At 45.8% G+C, this 23,345-nt stretch overlaps 1 protein-coding gene across 1 annotated transcript in view; it reads left to right on the top strand.

Annotated features, from left to right (window-relative positions):
• HAPSTR1 (HUWE1 associated protein modifying stress responses) overlaps window positions 1-12,217 on the top strand; it is a 35,702-nt gene extending 23,485 nt beyond the window's left edge. Inside the window, exon 4 of the mRNA XM_049768509.1 lies at window positions 11,251-12,217. Coding sequence (XP_049624466.1) covers window positions 11,251-11,495 — 245 coding nt within the window. The 3' untranslated portion in view covers window positions 11,496-12,217. The remainder of the gene's footprint in view (window positions 1-11,250) is intronic.
• Window positions 12,218-23,345: the final 11,128 nt, after the last annotated feature.

A 23,345-nucleotide genomic window follows, 5' to 3' on the forward strand; every position in this document is an offset into this window, starting at 1 on the left:
AGTGCTCAGAAATTGCCTTGGCTTGGGGGGACCATATGGGATGCCGGGGGATTGAACCACGGTCTTGTCTTGGCTAGCGCTTGCAAGGCGCTTGCAAGACACCTTACTTCTAGCTCCACATCACCGGCCCCAATAATTGATATTTTATGAGACTTTTTCAGATAAACCAGTAGTCACCTGAACCACTTGTGGTTCTTTCTGCCTTTGTGAATCGCCCTCTGCTAATCAGGTTTTTTCTTTTAAGATTTTTTAGAGCACTTTTTTTTGGTGTTTTCTTTTTTTTGGGTCATGCTCAGCAGCACTCAGAGGTTACTACTGGCTTTGTGCTCAAACATTACTCTGGCATACTCTGGGGAACCATCTGGGATGCCCGTGATTGAACCTGGGTGGCCTAGTGGATGTGCTCTCATTCCCCCCCCCCTTTCTTTTTTTTGCCTTCACTTTCCACAATTACTTTTCTTTAGCTACTTTGACTTCTTTGACCTTTCCTCAGATTCACCTGCTTAAACTTCCCAGGATTTCCCTGGGCTAACAACTTGAACCCTTGTTGACCCATCAGATCTCCCAGGATGTCCAGAGTGCTTTGTCTTACAAGGCTTCAAAGTGCTTATCCTCTTTTTCCTTGTTTGTTTTGTTTTTGAGTCACACCCTCCAGGATCCAACCAGGGTCTGCAAAGGTCATTTTCATAGCAAATGCCCTACCCACTGTGTAGTTGCTTGGCCCCCAGATTGCTTATCCTTTTAAATTAAAGAGCTGTGGATGTGTCTTTCTCATGGCATCATCCAGCAGGGTTATATATATATATATTATTGTAAATTCTGGGCAATCTTTGGGAGAATGTAAATGAATCAAGGGGTTCCTTTTCTCTTGAGGCCAGTACATAAACAAGTGGACAATTTAATGTCATGCATGTGATATATGTAAGCTGCTTGGGTTAGAAAGACATTTCCTCATACCTGCTTGCCAGGGATTCAGAAAAGGCCCCGTGGGGAGATGGAACGTGGGCCTTTGGAATAACTTCCTGCTTTTTTCTTCCAGTTCTGAGATGACCCATTTACCAGTTTATCTTTTCTAAGAGTTTAATATTTTCATTAAAAATAGCTTTGGGGGGGCCAGAAAGATAGCTTGGAGGTAAGGCATTTGCCTTGCATGCAGAAGGTCAGTGGTTCGAATCCCGGCATCCCATATGGTCCCCTGAGCCTGCCAGGAGCGATTTCTGAGCATAGAGCCAGGAGTAACCCCTGAGCGCTGCCGGGTGTGACACCCACCCCCCCCCCGCAAAAAAAAAAAAAAAAAACCAAATCAATACCAAACCAAACCAAAAAACAGCTTTGCAGGCCAGAGAAATAGCATGGAGGTAGGGCATTTGCCTTTGCATGCAGAAGGCCGGCATTTGAATCCTGGCATCCCATATGGTCCCCTGAGCCTACCAGAGCGATTCCTGAGTGTAGAGCCAGGAGTAACCCCTGAGTGCTGCTGGGTGTGACACAAAAACCAAAAATAAAATAAAATAGCTTTGGGTCTGGAAGGATAGTACAAGGATTAAGACACTTGCCTTGCTCTAGGCCAACAGGGGTTTGATAACCCAGAACTGCATGTGATCTGGAACCACCAGAAGTGATCATTAGCACAGAGCCAGGAGTGGCCCAAAAATTACAGAGAAAAAAATCGCTCTGGTTTCCCTGTGGCTGGCTGTAGGGTGAAGCCTAGAACTTAGTCAATAAGGGCCTCTTTGAGGATGTGCAGTCTTAGGTTTGTCTGACTTAAAAATGTGTACACTGTACTCCTATTTGAGTCCCAAGTTTCTCCCATCTTCATATGTGAGTCTTCCTAGTAAGAGGAATGGAGGGAGATCTGTGTTCTGGGTCAGAGCTGCATTCCCACTATTCCTGGAGGGCAAGTCTGGTGCACAGTCTGCTGTATTTGTTAAGTAGGTGTATTAAAAGAGGAACAGACAGATTGTTCCATATTGGGTGCTTGTGCTTGGCTCTCTGCTGGCGTCTGGCCTTGCTGAATCTACCTGGCACTCCAGAGGGAGGGCTGATCCGAACCAAGCTGTAGTCCATTTCGTCTCTTTCTGCTGGTGGAGAGAAAGTTTGCTTTGACTTCTGGAGCTAATACTGATTCTTGAAAAGTCCTTGGGTGCAACATCCGGTCTCGCGCTGGTTTGTGTTTGTCATCATGAAGGGGGGAAAGAATAGGGTCCCTTGGGGCCGGAGAGATAGCATGGAGGTGAGGTGCATGCAAAAGGACAGTGGTTCGAATCCTGGCATCCCATATGGTCCCCTGAGCCTGCCAGGAGCAATTTCTGAGCATAGAGCCAGGAGTAACCCCTGAGTGCTGCTGGGTGTGACCTAAAACCAAAAAAAAGGAAAAGAAAAAGAAAATGGTCCTTTGAGTAAGAAGGGGCTTGCCTTCTGGGGGTGTGTGTGAGATACCCCAATGGAAGAGGAAGCTGCTGGATGTACAGTCACCATTTCACCCATTTGTGGTTTAAGTCAAAGCCATGCTTTGAATTACTCAGCTCATAGGTGGTCTTTGTAGTTTTATAGGTCATACTGTAGTTTTTTTAAAATTTTTTTCCATACTGTAGTTTTTTTTTATAGATCAGCCATATGTAAGACAAATGCCTATCATATTTTCCGACGTATAAGACGACCCCCTAAATTTACAGTTGAAACATAGGTTTAGGCCTGTATTCGCTGTATAAGACAGAACTTTCCTGTGCTGCAACTGTATGTACCACAGTGAGCCAATCACAACAAGCAAAGGTCCGAAGGTTATACTATAATATAATAGACTTCCTCTCTGTCTCTGGCCTGTCTGAGCAGTGTAGATTTGGGTACAGAACATTGTCTAATTGGCATGCATAAAAAGCCTGCTTGGATTGGCTGAGTTAGAGAGGTGGTTCGAGCAGCCTTGCAGTGATTGGTGCAGCATCGAGTTGGAAAATTCGTTTCGTGTCAATATCCAGATGATTTTCGATTTTTTAAAATATATTTAAATACCTTGATTACATACATGATTGTGTTTGGGTTTCAGTCATGTAAAGAACACCACCCATCACCAGTGCAACGTTCCCATCACCAATGTCCCGAATCTCCCTCCTCCCCACCCGACTCCCGCCTGTACTCTAGACAGGCTTTCCATTTCCCTCATACATTCTCATTATTAGGACAGTTCAAAATGTAGTTATTTCTCTAACTAAACTCATCACTCTTTGTGGTGAGCTTCCTGAGGTGAGCTGTAACTTCCAGCTCTTTTCTCTTTTGTGTCTGAAAATTATTTCAAGAATGTCTTTCATTTTTCTTAAAGCCCATAGATGAGTGAGACCATTCTGCGATTTTCTCTCTCTCTCTGACTTATTTCATTTAGTCGATTTTCGTTTAGCGGCATATTGAAACATTTTTCGGGATATACTAAGTGTATAAGACGACCCCTGATTTTCAGTGGACTTTTTATTCATTTCAAAAGTCGTCTTATACACCGGAAAATACGATAACCCACTATCTCTCTCTGGCCCCAGAAAATTTTTATTTCCTTTCTTTTTTTGGGGGGTTGGGGGGAGATTTGGTCCACATGCAGTGATGCTTAGGGCTTGGCTTACTCCTGGCTCTACACTCAGAAATCACTCTTGACAGTTGCATTGGGGGAGCAGAGGAGGTTTCACCTGGTGTTTGAACCCAGGCTGGCTATGTGCAAGGCAAGCTCCCTTTGGCTCCAAGCTCCAGAAGTTTTGATGACAGTCTTGAAAGTACTGATAGTAGCCAACTGTCCTGGATTCTGTCTGTAAAATTCATTGACTAAATCAGATTCCATCAGGGTATGATGTAGAATGATAAGACCTGTTGGCAGTTGACTTGAAGATATCACTTTGTCCAATTTTAAGTTGATTTTATGTGAAAACAAGTTTTTTGTTTTTTTTGTTTTTGTTTTTGTTTTTTTTTTTTTGTTTTGGGCCACACTCGGCAGTGCTCGGGTCACTCCTGGCTGTCTGCTCAGAAATAGCTCCTGGCAGGCACGGGGAACCATATGGGACAGCGGGATTCGAACCAACCACCTTTGGTCCTGGATTGGCTGCTTGCAAGGCCACTGTGCTATCTCTCCGGGCCTGTGAAAACAAGTTTTAAGAATGGGGTCTGCTTTCCCATGTTCAGGGTCTGAAAGGGAATTAGGCAAACGCAAGCAGCCTAACTGTTGATGTGACTGGATATTTTCTTTTTTTTTTTTTTTTTTTTTTTTGGTTTTTGGGTCACACCTGGCAGTGCTCAGGGGTTATTCCTGGCTCCAGGCTCAGAAATTGCTCCTGGCAGGCACAGGGGACCATATGGGGCGCCGGGATTCGAACCGATGACCTCCTGCATGAAAGGCAAACGCCTTACCTCCATGCTATCTCTCCGGCCCCTTGACTGGATATTTTCAAGAAACGTGTATTTATTTTTGTCCTTGGGCCACACCTAGCAGAGCTGCAGGGTTACTCCTAGCTCTGTGCTCAGAGATCACTCCTGACAGGCCCCAGGGGACCTTATGGGATGCAGGAGATTGAATTGGGTCAGAGATTAAATAAATCATCCTCCCCTCCCCTCCCTTCCCCTCCCCTCCCCTCCCCTCCCCTCCCTTCTTTTGCCATTGAGCAGGGGTGGGGAAAGTAGTTCATTAGTGTTGAAGTTGGAAGCCTTCTTGGTCTTTTTGGTTGAAACAGTTTTGTTTGTAGATGATGTGTTTGGAGCTAACCTTGTAATAAAAATTTGGGAAGGTGTGAGCACTGAAAAACCTGTTGTCATTCTGGAGCTTTTCCTGTTTAATTAAAGACTAGACTTAAGGGTGTAGGTTATAAAAAGCTTAGTAAAGGATCTTCAGCAGAAACCCAGCAAAATCAGATTGAGGTGGTGTTAGCAGAATTTAGGACTTTTTTGAACCCTAACAAGGTTATGTGAAGATCTTGATTAAATCATTGTTTACAATATAGGATTCTCAATCTGACGTACATACAGAAACTTTTAAGAAAAAGAAGAAAGGGGCCGGAGAGATAGCATGGAGGTAAGGCGTTTGCCTTTCATGCAGGAGGTCATCGGTTCGAATCCTGGCGTCCCATATGGTCCCCCGTGCCTGCCAGGAGCAAGCAATTTCTGAGCCTGGAGCCAGGAATAACCCCTGAGCGCTGCCGGGTGTGACCCAAAAACCACAAAAAAAGGCGATGGTTTTAAATCCTACTTCAGGGGTATAATGCCTGATAAAAATTTTTATATAGGGAAAAACAGGCCAATTCCTAAAATTTCTGACTTAATGTTAGATTATGTGTCAACTTGAAAGATATTTTTTAAAAAGACTTTCTGGAAAGCTGAGATTCTAGGCAGCCTGATCCAAATAAATTGTTTATCTTTTGAAAACATTTTTGACCCATGTGTACTAGAGTGATACACAAGGAAAGTTACCAAATTTCCTGAAGTCTATATAATGTTCCTGGTCAGATTTTGTAGAAAATTGAGATCTCCCCCCCCCCCCCCAGTACATTTAAGAAAAAAATTTGTTGAGCTGGAGCAATGGTATAGTGGGGTAGAGTGCTTATCTTGCACATAGCAGATCCGGGATAGATCCCCTTAGCCCACCAGGAGTAATCACCGAGAGCTGCTGAGTGTGACCCAAAAACAGACAAAAAAGAAGAGAACTTTGTATTTGGTTCTTGTTCTCTTCCTACCACTCTTGTTATAACAGCCTAATAGAAACAGATTTTGATGCCTAACACATATTCAGTTCATGGACTTTTGGAGAATGAATGGTATTGTATAAAAGAAACTTTCTGAAAATGTTTTCTTGCAGAGGAATAATTGGATCTGACTTGTGAGGTGTGGGGGATTTATTTCTTTCCATCCACTTGCAGCACCTCTTTTGCTCACACTCTTAATAAGCACACTTCAGACTCTTTAAAAATGTGAATGTTGCCATCTGCATCTGCCTGAAGGACCAGAGTTGTTAGCAGTTTAACAGTAAAATGTTTAACTTCCTTGGGAATGGATATGTAAGAGAGTAATTCATCAAAGCAGTTTGATCTCTTAATTGCTGAAAATGAATCTTCTTTAAACTTTCTCTGAAGTCTGGAATTTCTACATTGTACTCTTCAAATTCACTTGAATAAGAACAATGGAGGCAGTTAAGATAGCGTTAATATTTTAAATGAGAAACTGGTGTTTTCTGTAAAGTTAGATGTTTGCTACTGACATTTATGGGCCTAGCACTTAAACATTCAACATAAGAAATGGATTAAAAATGATGCAAAATTGTATTCACTTTGCAGTTTTTATGAAATTATGTTGGAATTATTTTTTTTTTTTTAACTAAGCTGTATCAGGAGACCATGTAGTCTGCTTTGTAGACAGTTTGTTTATCTCTGGATAGTTACAGAGCAGTTTAAAATTAAAGCTCTAAGTATCTTGTCTCACTAATACAGAGATAAAATGCAGTTAAAATGTTTGGTGCATTTTCTTCCAGTCTTTTCTTCAATGTATAAATATTAAAATTAATAGTTCAGATCATATTGCATATATGGTACTATATTTTGCTTTTCTTTTTTCTTTCTTTTTTTTTTTTAACTTTGTGAACATTATTTTCCATGGCATTAAAACTGTCTTTGAGAAATGGAACACATTTTTGGCTGTCAGCGTAACGGAAAACTGTTTTCTTGGTGTGACACATGTATCTTTGTAACTGGTTTTATTTAGTGTGCTTGACTTCAATAAAAAATCAGTATCACAATTTACATTTTGGGGTGGGGAGTGCTTATCTACTTAAAATTGCCAACATCTTCCTAGAGAATCTCTTTTTCAATGACTGAATTTCCTTAGTACATTAAAACACACATTTCTACGCCAGGGCTTGCTCCTTAAAACTTCAGAACACCCTTGCTGTACACAAAGGGCCATTTTTCCAGTTGGGTAGTGGACTTCCTGCACTGCCTTTGAAACTGAAGGCGGCCAGTTCCTTAGGTTGCCCAGTCAGAACGCAAATCCTTTGTTTCAAGTAGTGAGGAGGGGAGATGAGACCTCTGGGGAACAGATCACAATGGTGTTACTTTTGAGTCCCTGTCTCTGCCCTCTTGAGAGCCAGTAGAGAGGGAACTACGGCTTCTGCTGAGGAAGGGAGGTGCTCTGCATTCAGGCTTTCTGTTCTTGTGTGTGATAACAATGTGCTGGGACACGGGAATGACACGTAATGGATTGTGGAACAGGATTTTTCCTCACCACTCTGCGCATGCATGGACTTGGGATGGAAGTAATAGGTATGTGCTGCCTTTAACAATCGACCATGTAACTGAAAATTCCTATAACCGGGTTTGTAACTTTGTTTTGAGCTCCTAGGGGAGCTTTCTTTTCCATTTTCCAAGCATGATGAAATCATCCTAATCTTCTCTTCTCCCCTCCCCCTCCTGACTCCTGTACTAATGATCATTTAAAATGGATGCAGAAGCTTGGAAACTGCTAAGTTGATCTTATATTGAGCATCTGAGACTTTTTTTCCCTGTCCAATCAACATTACTTGTTCTGCCTTTTTTGTGAATTGGTATTCCTTAGTCCTTTTGAAAAAATGTGTTTTGGTAGACTTTAAGTTGTATGCCCGTGGGTTGTCCAACTCAGTTTTTGTTTCTAAGGCATGTTTAGATTCTCTGTATTTGTATAGGCCTAATAGTTTATGTGGCTTAGCAAAGGTTTTCGAAAGCATAATTGGTTGATAAAATAAAATTTGGGCTGTTTAAAATACTTACCTTTTTTGGTTGTTAATCTTAATTTTTTTTTTGACACGAAGTTTTTTGGCGAGCTTAGATTATAAAAGCTTTAAAAGATTGTTGTTTCTGAGAGTTAGATTTTAAAAAAATATAGCAGTGTGGTATTGATTGTTCTTAGCTGCCAAATTGAAAAAAGGTAGGACTTAGAAGTTCTCTCATTCAAAATTGAGCAAATATTAAAGCACCAAAGTTCCTCTCACTAGAGCTGAGAAGAAATAAGTGTCTAAAGGTACTCTTTAAAATTAGCCTGTTACGGGCCGGGAAGGTGGCGCTAGAGGTAAGGTGTCTGCCTTACAAGCGCTAGCCAAGGAACGGACCGCGGTTCGATCCCCCGGTGTCCCATATGGTCCCCCTAAGCCAGGGGCGATCTCTGAACGCATAGCCAGGAGTAACCCCTGAGCGTCAAACGGGTGTGGCCCAAAAACCAAAAAAAAAAAAAAAAATTAGCCTGTTACTTCTTTCCCTTTGAGGGTTTTTTTTTTTTGGTGGGGGAAGGGGATCACCCGGCCACACTCAGGGGGTTACTCCTGGCTCTGCACTCAGAAATAACTCCTGGCAGGCTCGGAGGATCATTTGGGAATCTGGGGATAGAACCCCGGTATATTCTGGGTTGGCCGCGTGCAAAGCAAATGCCATACCACTATGCTATTGCTCTGGCCCCTGAGTTGTTTATTTTTAATTCTTCTGCAGGGCTGTTCAGTTCCGTTTTATAGTTTTCTGAATAGCCAGTAGGGTTGAGCCAGCCAGTAGACAATCAGGAATCTACCAGCACCCTCTAACCTCAAGAACCATGTCTGTCCTTTGGCACCCGCTTGGATAAAGGTGTCAGATGAGAGGCTTTCACCTTAGGTGACCCCAACCTGTGAATGGACTGAAGAGAAGACCTGAAAGGCCACTGGCTGGGGCACAGGAAGCAGTGAGTTATTTCAAGCGGATGGGGGAGGGGGAGCCAGTGAGAGCCAAAAGAGTTATAGGATCAGGGAGGCATCCCCAGAGGAGTGGAGGACCTAGGGATCCTTAGCAGGGAAGCCCCAGCAGGGAAAGAGCAGGGAGGAGGAAGAAAGTACAGAGAGATGGAGATGGGGCTCCAGATCCCTGAAGCCAGAGCAGACACCAGAAACAGGAATGAGTCTCAGCTTTTCTTCCTGCTGTGTGACCTTGGGGATTTGTTCAGCCTAACCTTGGTTAAGTGGAGATAAGGCAGATGCCACAGACTTATTTTGATAATTAAATTGTGAAGTAAGGTGGCTGTTACAATACTAGTTAGTAGTGCTTTTATTTTTTTTTGGATCACACCTGGTGATGCTCAAGCCTTACTCCTGGCCCTACACTCAAATCACTCCTGACTGACTTGGGGACTAAAAGGAGTGCTGGGGTCAAACCCAGGTTTCTCAGGCCTCTATTTTATTTTAAATATTAATATTTAATAATATTAAAATTTAACATTATCTTTAAATCTTTTTTTTTTTTTTGGTTCACACTTATACTTATTCTCAGGGCTTTAACTATTGGCTTTCTGCTTAGAGGTCACTCCTAAGTGGGACCCAGGACCATAGGATGCCAGGAATTGAACCTGGTCAGCTATTTTTTTTTTTTTTTTGGCCACACCTGCTTGATGCTCAGGGGCTACTCCTGGCTAAGCGCTCAGAAATCGCCCCTGGCTTGGGGGGACCATATGGGACGCCGGGGGATCAAACCACGGTCCTTCCTTGGCTAGTCCTTGCAAGGCAGACAACTTACCTCTAGCACCACCTTACCGGCCCCTGGTCAGCTATTTGTAAGGCAAACACCCTACCCACTGTGCTGTTTCTCCAGCCACTATTGCTTTAAAATATGTATCAACCTTGAATAGATTAAGAACTGTTTCCTTGGGTCACTTTTGTGGAAGGAGGATGCATCTTCGACCTCAAGATGAGTAAACTGAGTCATGGAAAGGGGTACAGAGATCATGTGTTTGAGACTGTTCACTGTCCAGAGTGAGAACAGTGTTGGTAGGGAGTATATTTTTGTAGTTGGTATCCTAATGTAAAAATTCTTTTTCAACTAAATTACATATGGCTTCATACAAAGAACAGACTCTTAAAGAGTACCATCTAACATTTTAAGATTTAAACACTATTGAGGAAACATTATTGTCATACTATGTAAATTAGTCAAGTGATATGTGAAATCTCTATATGAGGCCTGAATGGCATAAAGAAATTCATAGGAAAATCAATTGCCAATGATTATGTGTGTTTTGGTCCAAACCCAGCAGTGCTCAGGGATCACTCTTGGAGGTGGGAGGTGTTGTGAAATGAACCTGGGTTGACCCCATGCAAGACAAGTTCCTTATTCACTGTATTATATAGCTGGCCCCTGGTTGTTTTTTTTTGTTTTTGGGTCACACCTGGCAGCGTTCCGGGTTACTCCTGGCTCTGCGCTCAGAAATCGCTCCTGGCAGTCTCGGTGGACCAAATGGGATGCTGGGTTTCCAACCACCATCCTGCATGCAAGACAAATGCCCTACCTCCATGCTATCTCTCTGGCCCCTGTTTTGTTTTTAATTGAGTTGCACCCTTGGCTGTTACTCCACCATGGATGGCTTCACTGAGCTACGTTCCCGGGCCCTGAGGTTAAGTAGTTTTCATTCAACTCTGGTTTGTGTTCTGTCTTTCTTGTGCCTCTCACAATTAATCCCGAGCATCTAATTGCTGACCATGTTTGGCCCCATAACAATCTATTTTCGAATTAATAAACCTCATCCCTGTGAAGGAAACAGCAAGACTGGCCCTCGCCCTCAGCCTGTCTGTCCCAGGGCAGGGAACTGTAGATGCTAGAGTCAGGCTGTTCTTCTGAAAGATCTGTCACATAGAGATGGGGACCTGATTTGTTCAAGGGCAGCCACGCTTTGTGACCTTTAACAATGACCCCTTTCCAGACGATTGTATACTGGCCAGATGATATCTCGGGATTCTCGAAATACCATAGTTATTTTTGTTCATTTGTTTTCTTTTTGGACTACACCTCGTGGTGCTCAGTCGTTTTCCTGGCTCTGCACTCAGAAATTACTCAAGGCAAATGCTCTCCCCTGCTGTACTATTGCTCCAGCCCCCAAATAAGCTGGCTTTGGGTAGCCGACATTATCCTGTGCCCAACCCACTCATTTTCAGGCCATCACGGGCTTGCAGCCTTATCTAACCAGAGCAGTAGAAGGCTTTCACAACAGATCTTTATGCCTACTCTGGTGCTGGCCACATTGTAACTACGGATAACTGCACATATTGGTAGTAGCCAATCAGAGGTCAGAGCGAAACCCAATGGCTCCTCTTTCCAGAATAAAACTGCCAGTGCTCCCTGGTGACCCCTTCTTTTCCAGCAAAACAGGCCCATGATACCTTTGATGCTAGTCCATCGTGGAAAGTAAAGGGGGTTGCTTTCAAGAGGGTCGAAGAACGAGCAACTCTAAACCCTGTTTTCTTCTTCCTAGGTCTTAGTGGTGCAATGGCTAGTATAAGCGTGCGTTCGAGTACCCCAGGCTCTCCTACCCACGTAAGCAGTGGATCGAATGCTAGTCGAAGGAGAAACGGACTACATGATGTCGATTTGAACACTTTCATATCAGAAGAAATGGCACTCCACTTGGACAATGGTGGAACTAGAAAGCGTACCTCAGCCCAGTGTGGCGATGTCATTACAGACTCACCAACCCATAAACGTAACCGAATGCTCTAAAAAACGGCAGACAGTTTTCACACCCACCTTGCTGCTTGAAAGCCACTTGATCCTCAACCTAGACTATTCTTATTGCAAAGGAAACATGAGGCCATCTCCCCCTGGTTCACTGTCTCAGACAAGTGACTGCTTTAGCGGTTGCCACTCAAGGAAGTCTTAGGTGTTGACAGCAGATGCCCCCTGGCACCCTGGCTTTCTTTGGAAAGTGAGAATCCTAGCAGAGGACAGACATCAGATCCGCTTGTAGCTCGGTTAGTGAGACCATCCTAGGCACACGTATATATCCGTTCCAAGGCTAAAAGTGACCTTACCCCTTACCTGTATTTATTCTCAAAGGGAAAGGAAATATCAGATGTTTATTTGGTTCTAGGATGCCTTTTTTTTTTTTTATTTCTTTCTTCCTTTTGCCCCCCCTTATTAGGGGTCTTTCTCCTGCTGTGTTGAGTATTTTGCTTCAACAGTATTGCCAGGTACCTAAACATTGTCTCCAACCCACGATTTGGCTTCCTCGTCGAGTCTGCAGGCTTCCTTCTGGCTGTGGTGCTGCACCCCCGCACCTGGTCCTATGTAGAGGAACCGTATGCAACTTGGGATTCCTGAACTGTGCCCCGTCTTTAGTTCCCAAGCAGTTCCTCATGCTGGTGATGGTGATGTCAAGAGGTGCTCTGATGGTCATGCAAACTCATTCATGCTCTGGAAAGAATACACGGAACTTGATGGAATTCACTCTGTGTGTGAGTGCTCTAAAAGTAGCGATGTTCTTAAATTGCCCCATTCCCCGTAGGCGTGAAATCCTCAAGTTAGAGGACAGTGGCTCCCCCCAGGCCGGGACACGATCTATCCTTCATGGTAAACGTGAACTCGTAGGCTGAGGGGCCCTAAACCAGGGAGTTCGGGACGGTCTTCAGAACTGGCTTCCTTGCCAGCTCCGTGTTGGGGAGAAGGGAGAGAGCGAGAGAGTAGGCTTTCCCGTATTTCAGGTCCCACTTCTCAGGATCCTGATGCCCTACTTGGTTCGGTTTCCATGGGATGGGAGGGAGAAAAAGGGCAGCCTATATGTACCACCAACGTGATCTCATAACAGAAAAGCCACCTCTCCGGCCCCTCTCCTTCCTAAAGTGCATTCTGGGAAAGATGGAGTCGCATGGAGGTAGTCTAGATGTAGGTAGACCTAAATAAAACTTCTCACTAGAGTCTTCTTTTGAGTACATATAAGACCTCTTGTAGTAGCTACGATGTTTTAGAGCATGTTTCATCTTCATTTTTACTATCAAACTGAATGATAGTCTTTTTATGAGCTGATGTCGGCCTGCCAGGTACTGTAATTTATTCTCATACTCTATATCAAGTAGGACAGTGACAAATGTTTCCTTGCAAATGCGTAGTCCAGTATCAGTTATTTCCTGTTTTTAAAAGACCATTGCAAATCAGTGTAAGGTTTTTCCCCCCCCAGTAATTACAGCACTTTGTTAAACGTTTGCAATTTCTTCAGCCATTAATAATACCTTTCTGTGAAGAAACTTCGCTAAGTTAATCTTAACATTCATTGACAGGGTGGGGTGTGAACGGAATGTTAAAAATGTGTGAAGAACTGAAGTTCTGTCTTCATTATAGATATAGCCCTTATTTAAAAAAACAAAAAACAATTCTATACTAAACCTAGCAATGAAAGAGGTATTTCTAAATTTTTGCAAAAGTGGATCAGTTGTTTTTGTTTGTTTGTTTGAACATAATAGCAGAAAGGATTATAGCAATTTGAAGCAGACAAGCCTATGTATTATGAATACTTTCAAGCTTTCTTTTGGACTATTACCAGGAGATGCATTTGAAGCTATTGTTTTTCTGTCATTGTAAATTGAAATTCTGGAATTGGGGTTTGGTCGTGTGACTCGCTGCTCACCAGCGCCCAGAAGCCCCTTGTCCCGACAGGTCTGAGATTGAGGAAAACATATTTAATCTCTCCTTTACATCATCGTTCTAGTTCCTCTTTCCAAGTTGAATAGCATTTTTTCCCCCTTGGTTTTGTTTTAGTCGGTGCTCTGAATCCTAATCTAAGTACCCTTTATTCTCGATTGTCAAATTTGATATATGTGCCATTTTTTTGGTAAGAGAAAGCAGGTCTTAATGTCTGCCAGAACGTGATTTATATGCCTTATTGGCTCCATTAAACTTTTCAAAAACTTGAGCATCTGTTACTGCTTTTTCCATGGCATTTGATTGTAAATGGGACTTGTCACTTAACCCTGATTTCCTTCCTGTTCACTGCCAGTGCTCTCAAGCTCAGAAGAGCGAGAGCCCTGCTCTGAGGGACAGGGCAGCTTTTCAAACAACCCAGCGCTTGCTGCAATTTTTGAAGCTTTTCATGGTGCCGCTCAAGAGAAAGCAAATTACAGAAATGTGCACATCTGTGTGGTGGTGGGGGTGTCTCCTGAGTACTGTCCAGGCTTCATTTGAAAGTGGCAGTTGGGGGGAACAGGACTGGATCATCTGAAGCTGGAAATGCCTGGAATCTTCAGCTCTCTTTGATTACCCTGTCTCACTGAAAAAATGTGTGTGTGTACGTGTGTAAGGTGTGAGGATGGGGGGGTGGGGGGGGAGATAGGAAGGAGAGATCCTGCTTGGCTGAGCTTGGGGCACCATAGAAGGTGCTGGGGGTCAAATTTGGTCCCCCATAGAAGGTGCTGGGGGTCAAATTTGGTCCCCTCAAGATTCGATTCTGGTGTTTAGTTTTTCCTTGAGCAGAGTGAGCAGGTCACAATGGCCCCTCTTCACTGTATTTCCAGCACACCAGAGACTCATCAGTATCACAAACCAAAAACTGGGGTCTTGCCTGCAGCTCTGCCTTTAGAGTCATCACCAAGAACCTTTTTGTTGTTTGTGGGCCACACTTGGTGGTGCCCAGAGGCTGCCTCTGGCATCCAAACCAAGGTTGCACCATAAATGCCATGCTGTGAGGTAAGCACCTAGACCTAGACCTTTGTACTCCGGCCCTTGAATCATCTTTTTGCTATATTCAAAGGAAGATCAGACTTACAGAGAGAAACCAAGCTTCTAAGTATGAGCAGAACTCAAAACAGCTCCTGGACTTCGGGTGTTTTAGGGCAGAAGGTGGGTGAGGCTACCTCACCCTAGCATGGGAAGTGGGAAGATGGTCAAGAAATGAGACAGTGGAGCTGGGAGCGGTGGCGTGGATTGGTAAGGCATTTGCCTTGCCAGCGCTAGCCTAGGACGGAATGTGGTTTGATCCTCTGGTGTCCCATATGGTCCCCCAAGCCAGGAGCTATTGCTGAGCGCATAGCCAGGAGTAACCCCTGAACGGCATCAGGTGTGGCCCTAAAAACAAAAACAAAAAAGGCAATGAGGTTTATATGTCAAAAAATGTTATGAATCTCTTTCCCTTTTCTGTCACACCCAGCTGTGCTGGGGAATATGCAGGGCATTGAGCCAGGCCAGATTCTGCCACATGCAGCTCTGTACTATCTCCCTCCTCATTGCATTTCTGGTGATTTTGTTTTGTTTTGGGCCACACCTGGTGACACTCAGGGGTTACTTCTGGCAAGGGGGACCTTGACTGGGGATGGAACTGAGGTCCTTCCTGGGTGAGTAACGTGCAAGGCAAACACTCTGCTGCTGTGCTATATCGCTCTGGCCTCTTTGGTGTAATTTACCTTTTTTTTTTGGTGGGGGGGGAGTGGGTCACACTTGGCGGTGCTTAGGGGTACTCTTGGCTCTGCTCAGAAATCGCTCCTGGCAGACACAGGGACCATATGGGATGCTGGGATTTGAACCATCATTGGTCCTGGGTTGGCCGCTTGCAAGGCAAACACCCTATCACTGTGCTGTGTCTCAGGCCCCTGGAGTGATTTCTTAAAAGATCCGCGACTCCCGTTAATCTTTTATGTCACCACCTGCCATTTAATAGGTATTTAGGTTGAGGTTGGGAATCTTTGGAGAGGGATCCATGATTTTGCAGTGACTTGAAAGGTGTTGCCCTTAATTTTTTTTTTTTTTGATTTATTTATTTTTGATTCACACCCAGTGATATTGAGGACTTAATCCTGGCTCTGCACTCAGGAATTACTCCTGGTGGTGGCACTGAACCATATAGGATGCTGGGGATCGTACTCTGGCCACTCACATGCAAGGCAAGTGTTCTTCCTGCTGTGTTGTCTCCAGCCCTGGAACCCCCTTTTATTTCAACACGAAGCAGCTGCGGGTTCTTCCTCTTGGTTCAGAGGTGCTGGCTCGCCTTGCCACCAGACTACCTCATTCCCTGGGTGTGAGCTAGTTGGAGAGGAGCAGGCCTGGGTTGTGGACTCACTTGGGCATCTTCATACAAGCCCTTTGATGTGGAATCCAGACCCTCATTTCCTGCCCAGTGCCTTGCACCCTACAGGAAGCTGGAACATTATATTTGTGGCTCCTGATAAAAGCAGTGATTGCATTGGTGGTTCTTTAAGTTCTTTCAAGCTTGGTCCCTCTTACAAGACTCAGTTTAGTGGCACAACTGCTACCCTGGTCCTGCAGCTCTGTGAGAAGACATGGATGGTGGAGGTGGGATCACACACTTCTCTGGCGGTTATGGGGACACAGCAGGTAGAGCAGCACCAGCTACTCTGGTTTCTATAGGTAAAACTGGTGGCTTAAAGAAACACACAGGTGAGATAGGGGTCTAGCACAGACCTTCCAGCAAGGGTTCAGATAGATCTTTCCTCCCCAGAGTAAAGGAAGAGTTCTTCCCTGAGATTGAGGCCACACTAGCTACCTTCTTTTTTTATTTTTTTGATCTGAAAGAAGATGTGCAGGAATTCGGTTGTGTTTGGATGCTGATGCACCCACCACGTTAAGTTCTTGGGGTTCATTCCATCTGAGGTAGATCTAATGGGAAGAAGGAATGGAAAAGTTTAGTTACAGGGGCCATAATAGCACGGGTGTTTCCCTTATATGTGGCCAACCTGGGTTCAACCCCTATCATTCCATTATGGTTTCCTGAATCTGCCAGGAGTTTCCAAGTGCAGAGCCTACCTAGAGTAACCCTTGAGCACTGCTGGGTGTGGGCCCCCCAAAATGTTTAGTCAGCCTTTGGGTACTCTCATTGGTGGAGAATCCATTTCTCCTTTGATGGGCCCTTGATGACTCCTTGGTGACTTGAATGTGGTTTGTGTGAGTGTTGGCTGTGTGTGTTTAATATGCCTGTGAGTGGACACACAGAAAAGGGTAGAATTGGAGAGAATACAGTGGGTGGGGCGATTGCCTTGCACACAGCCCACTTGAGTTCTGTCTTGGGCATCGCATGGTTTCCAGAGCACCTCCAGGAATGATTCCAGAATGCTGAGCTAGGAGCAACAACTCATGAGCATCATCAGGTATGATCCAACACTTCTCCCCACAAATATCCCCTCCAAAACCAAAACAAAACCCAGTTCTGTAGACTTTCTCCTGCATCTTAATAGTCTGTCAACAATTGGCTTGGTTGAGAGCAGAGCTTAGAGGGGCCAGAAACTATAGGGATAACACGCAGACTTACCTGGTTCAGTCCCAATACCACAAATCACTCTTGGATCTACACTAGGGGTAGTACCCAAACTGGAAGAAGAAAAAAACCCAAAAAGATTGAGTTTGGTCAGATGCTAGCAAGATGGTCTTTAGCATCCTGTAGAGGCTGAGTACCAAAGGGTGGCACCGAGCTTGCCACTAGCCTTCGACTCTTGTTTCCTTTGCACTCACTCGTGCTAAGGTCAGTCTGCATCCCAACTATGAGTTGCCCAACCTAGCACCTGGCTCCTGCAGCTGCAGTCTGCTCTGGTGCTCCTGCAGAGCAGGAACTTGGCTGTTCCCCGCCGCTTCCTGGAGGCCAGCCCCAAGTCTTTCCCTCGGGCCATCTTCAGAGCTTGGAGGAAGCTTGGGCGAGAGCAGTGCATACTTGGAGGTAGGGTGCCCTTTTGGGCTCAGGAAGCTGCACCCTCAGGTCTCCGGACACTGAATCAGCTTATCCATAGTGATTCTGTACTAGTGAGGCCTGGAGCCAGACCCAAAGGCATCAAGGAATGTGTGTGTCTCGCTAGACCTGCGCTCGAACCCTGCCATCCCACCAGGAGTGACTCCTGACTACAGAGTAGGAGTAAAGCGGGGCAGAAGCTGGTGTGGCCCCAAAACCAAGGAAAGAGAAAACACGTTAGCCTAGAAATCATTTCCAGAGACAGCGACGCATTCTCCACCTCCCGCCACCCCCAACCCCCGATTGTGGGGGTTCCAACCAATGACAGGAACAGGATCCAGCCTGTCAGGTTGGTGTTCAGGGCTGACACCTGGCTCTGCACACTCAGGAATCACTCCTGGCGGAGCTGGTGGGTGGGTGGGCAGGTCGAACCCAGGTGGCCCATTGTGCCAGGCCAGCGGCCTCCCCGCGATCCTCCGAGGGCTCCGCTCGCCTCGGGAGCCAGGCAACCCCACAAAGGCCTGAGCCCCGCAGGGCACCCGGTCAGGCCCCGAGCAACCTCCCTCCCTCCCTCCCTCGCATTCTCCCCCGGTGACTCACTTCCTGTTTGGGTCTGAAATTAACAAGGGGGCGTGGCCTGGGAGGCCCCGCCCCTGGGAAACGCCCCTCCATAGCTTAAAGGGACAGGCCTCTAGGGGCTGATGCATCAGATAGATCCTGCAGCCAGGGATTCGAACCCGAGAGTCCCAGGTTCCCTTTGTCCGGGGTGGGAGGAGGAGGAGAAATAATAGGAGGAAAAGTGGTTTCAGGACTCTCCTCTTGTTTAACCTCTGGCTCCAGCAGTACTATTCTTAAACTTCTACAGAAATAAAACCTGCCTTTTCGGGCCCGGAGAGATAGCACAGCGGCGTTTGCCTTGCAAGCAGCCGATCCAGGACCAAAGGTGGTTGGTTCGAATCCCGGTGTCCCATATGGTCCCCCGTGCCTGCCAGGAGCTATTTCTGAGCAGACAGCCAGGAGTAACCCCTGAGCAACGACGGGTGTGGCCCAAAAACAAAACAAAACAAAACAAAACAAAAAAACAAAAACCTGCCTTTTCCTCTGCAGCATGAGGTTCCATTTCAGGCCCCTAATGGGGGGGGGGGGGGGAATGACGACTAGAGACCCGTTCCAGTCCCGGCCCCGTTGTGCATCTCTCCAGCCAGCTCCAGAAAAGTTTTTGTTTTTGTTTTTGTTTTTGATGGGGCCTGGTTTAGGGGATTGGAACACTGCGATTGTGAAATACAAGGATGGAGCAGGGCATGGCCTCAAAAAGTCACCCTGATGGATAGTGGAGCTGGGCTGGGGCTGCCTGGACCCGAATTCTAAACCTCACTGGGCAAAACTCAAAGACCTTGCCTGCCTCAGTTTCCTGACTCAGTGTGGAGGATGAAGTCAGGAGATGTACATGCATTTATTTCTATTTTAACATAAGGGCTCTGTGAGTCACTGTCATGGGAGGTGGCCCAGGGGTTAGTGATTTATTTTTGGGTTTGTGGCCTATCCCTGACCCTGATGGATGGGGTCTCTCCTCTAATGCTTCAGGGGACCACAGGGGTCTGGCTGCATGCAAAACCAGTACCATAAACCTTCGCATCTGGGTGCTTAAATATAGTTATAAAACAACAACAAACATAAATCCCCCCAAACCTGCACGTCTTGGTGCTTAAAGATATTAAAAAATAAATAAAAAACAAACAAACAAACAAACAAAATAAAGCCCCCAAAACCTGCACATCTCTCCAGCTCGTTCCATGACTTAGCACTTCATAAAGCCCTGAGGATAATATTTGGTGTTTTGGGCTTTTATTCTAAAAGTGCCAAGGCTTCAGGAGTGACCCCTGGCTGTGGCCCCGGGGCTGCAGGGACCCCAATGGGTGTATGGGAAGGTGCCAGGGACCCTACAGATTATTTTCTTTTTTGTTTTTTGGGCTACACCCGCTGACACTCAGGGGTTCCTCCTGGCTCTGCGCTCAGAAATCTCTCCTGGCTTGGGGTGGGGGAAACCCTATGAGAGGCCGGGCCGGGGGATCGAACCGCGGTCCGTCCTAGGTTAGCGCGTGCAAGGCAGACAGACGCCTCGCCGCAGGCGCCACCGCACGGCCCCTTCCCAGGTATTTTTGGCCCTAGCCCCGCCCCTGGAATGCATTCAGACCAAAGAGGCGGGACCAGACGTCCTAGAGAGGAAACATCGGGGACGACTTCCCATTGGTCAAGCCGCAACGTTTCCATTGGCTGAGTCTGTTGCTAGGCGACGAAGTTTTCTTCTTATTGGTGGAGAGTGGAAACCCGCCCACTTTCTGTTTGCGGCGCCCGGTGAAGCGTTTCCAGGAGACTCAACTCCCAGCCTGACGTTCTTTCCTCTTGGTGAGCGTCAACAAGGGCCCAAGAGAGTGTCAGAGCGCCCTCTACCGGCCGACTCCCGCTGGTGGCTGAAATAGGATCAGAGCAATTTGGAAGGAAGGAGATTAACCACAATAGACTTTCTAGAACCCAGGATCAGGGAACTCCACTTGTGTAACCTCCTGACTACCTCTTTGGCCCTTTTCATTTTCCTAATTCTTTCTTTCCTGCCCTCCCTTCCTTTCAGGAGTAAAGGGTTATTCCTGGCTCTGTGCTCAGCCATCACTCCTGGAAGCCTCGGGACCATATGGGATGCTGGGGATCAAACCCAGTAGGGTGCATGCAAGGCCCCCTTTTTTTCTAAAATCTCTATCTATCTCTGTGATGCCACTTGATTTTTGTTTCAGAGATCCTACAGGGATATAGGGAAGTCTTTTGTACATAGTGCATGAGATGTGCAAGTAGACATTCCGGATCAAAGCATGTGGGGAGCACACTTGGGCTCAGGGCTTACTTCTGGCTCTGGGATCACTTGTGGTGGGTGGAACTTGAGAACCATATGGGGTGCCTGGGATCTAACTAGGCTTGGCCTTACCCTCTGCCCTTTAAAAAGACTATATTTTCCCCAAGGTCAACATACACTACCCCCAACAAGTGCCCATTCCCCACTTGAGTATAGATTATTTCCATATTGATTTATTCATGAATTTATAATTCTTAAAATAATAGTCCAAAGGGATTTTTTTTTTTTTGGTTTTTGGTTTTTGGTTTTTGGTCCACACTCAGCAGAGCTTAGGGCTTACTCTTCTCTTTGTACTAACTCCTGACTTTGACTCCTGCAAAGCAAAATAGCTCTATCCACTGTACTATCTCTCTGGCCTTCAAAGGAATTTTTTTGGGAAGCAGATAGGAAGTGTTGAAGTTCTGGAAGAAGTCACAGTGACAACAGCCAAGGACATTTAGAAATAATGAAAATTTGTCGAAATGAAATGAAAGCTTATTGTGAGTTAGTAGTAATGCAAAGTTAGGTACGAACTCAAACACTGAAACAGGAGAGGTACTCCAGAAAAATACCTTGGTTTATGTATGGATCTTCATATAATATCCAGGAATAGCATAGGATGTTAAGGAAGGGATGAATTAGTCAACTAGGAGTGTTAGGGAAACTTTTTCTTTTGGTTTTAGGTTTTGGTGCCACTCCGGTTACTCTGGCTCTTTGCTCAGAAATCGCTCCTGGATGGGGCCGGGAAGGTGGCGCTAGAGGTAAGGTGTCTGCCTTACAAGCGCTAGCGTAGGACGGACCGCGGTTCGATCCCCCGGCGTCCCATATGGTCTCCCCAAGCCAGGGGCGATTTCTGAGCGCATAGCCAGGAGTAACCCCTGAGCGTCAAACGGGTGTGGCCCAAAAACCAAAAAAAAAAAAAAAAAAAAAAAAAAAAAAAAAGAAATCGCTCCTGGCATTCTCAAGGGACCATATGGAATGCTGGGAATCAAATCACTGTCCATCCTGGGTCGGCCTCATGCAAGGCAAATGCCCTACTGCTGTGCTATAGCTCCGGCCCCAGGAAAACTTTCTGTCTGGGTAAAACTTGATAGAGAAGCACCAAACGTACATGTCTCATAAAAAGACTAGTATAATGGGTGTGGGGATTCTGTGAGATACCAAGGACTGAACCCGAATTGGTCACATGCAAGGCAAACACATTATCCATTGTACTGCCACTTCGGCCCCTGGCAGTGGTCCCCAAACTTTTTAAACAGAGGGCCATTTCACTGTCCCTCAGTCCATTGGAGGGCCAGACTATAGTAAAACAAAATCTAGGCGGCTGGAGAGATAGCATGGAGGCAGGGCTTTGTCTTGCATGCAGAAGGATGGTGATTCAAATCCCGGCATCCCATATGGTCCCCCAAGACTGCCAGGAGAGATCTTTGAGTGTAGAACCAGGAGTAACTCCTGAGCACTGCTGGGTGTGACCCAAAAACTAACCTCTCCCCAAAAATACCCCCAAAAAGTAGGAGCAAATTTCTATGCACACTGGCATATATTTTATTTTGAAGTGAAGAAACAAAATGGGAAACAACTACAATATGTGGCCCGCAGGCTATAGTTTGAGGACCACTGCTACAGAATATTTTAACTAAATGATGTTATACATTCGTTTTTTGTTTTGTTTTGGCCTCACCTGACGGTGTGTGCTCAGGGGTTACTCCTGGCTCTGTGTTCAGAAATCACTCCTGGCAGGCTCGAGGGACATATGGGATGGCAGGGATCAACCTGGGTCCATCCCAGGTCGGCCACTTGCAAGGCAAACATCTTACCACTGTGCTATCACTCAGGCCCTGTCATTCTTTCAGGACTTCCTCCTGGCTCTGTGCTCAGGAGTCAGTCCTGGCAGGGCTCCGAGGACCCTCTGCAGTGCTGGTGATCAACCTGTGGTCAGCCACATGCCAGGCAGGAGCCCCAAACCTTGCGTCATCTCTAAACCCTGTGCCCCCATTCTGTGACTCAGCTCTTTTGCAGAAACATTGCTCAATCATTCCACATTTTCAACCCGGCCTTTCCAAAGCATCCGGGCACATTGTCTCCCGTAGCTGTTTCCATCTGGAACATTCTTCAGTGGCTCCACCCAGCTCAAGTTCCTGCTTTGTCATCTCCGAACGATGATACACTCTGTGTCTGATTTACACGGGTTGACTTTACTATTTTTATTTTTATAGAGGCATACTTAAACTTTGTGCCTGTGTTCTTTCCCTCTCCTTCCTCTCTTTGTTGTTGTTATTGTGAAGACTTATCGGTCACAGATTTTAGTTGTGGTGCCTGAATCCCCGCAGTGCCTCTGGACTGCACTTGATATGTATAGATGCTGAGAATCAAAGTCTCAGCCTTGTGTCTGCCAGGCAAGAGCACTAACATGAAGCTGTCTCTGAGCCCTCAATAACCTTTGTTTGTTAGTTTGTTTTTTGTTTTTGGGCCACACCTGGCAGCGCTCAGGGGTTACTCCTGGCTCTCTGCTCAGAAATCGCTCCTGGTGGGCATGGGAGACCATCTGAGATGCTGGCATTTAAACCACCATCCGTCCTGGGTCAGCCACTTGCAAGGCAAATGCCCTACTGCTATGCTATCTTTCCGGCCCCAGCCTTCAATAACCTTTAAGATCCTGTTTCACTCTCAAGCTCCCTTATTCTATAAGATATTGCCTGTCTCCCTAATTCCTAAGGGATCCTAAGGAAAAAGAGAGTGAAAAAGAAAATGGCTACAAGGTAGAATCACAAGGGATAAAAAGAAAGAAGGGATTGAGATCATTATGTTGGGGCCAGAGTCATAGTACAGTGGGGAGGGTGTTTGCCTTGTACATGACTGACCTGAGTTGGATCGCCAACCCAGCAGTCCTCCAGAGCCTGCCAGGAGTAATTCTTTTCGTTTTGTTTTGTTTTTGGGTCACACCCGGCAGTGCTCAGGGGTTTCTACTGGCTCTATGCTCAGAAATTGCTCCTGGCAGGCACGGGGAACCATATGAGATGCCGGGATT

Source organism: Suncus etruscus, chromosome 2 (assembly GCF_024139225.1).
Source record: "Suncus etruscus isolate mSunEtr1 chromosome 2, mSunEtr1.pri.cur, whole genome shotgun sequence".
Taxonomy (NCBI): Eukaryota; Metazoa; Chordata; class Mammalia; order Eulipotyphla; family Soricidae; genus Suncus; species Suncus etruscus.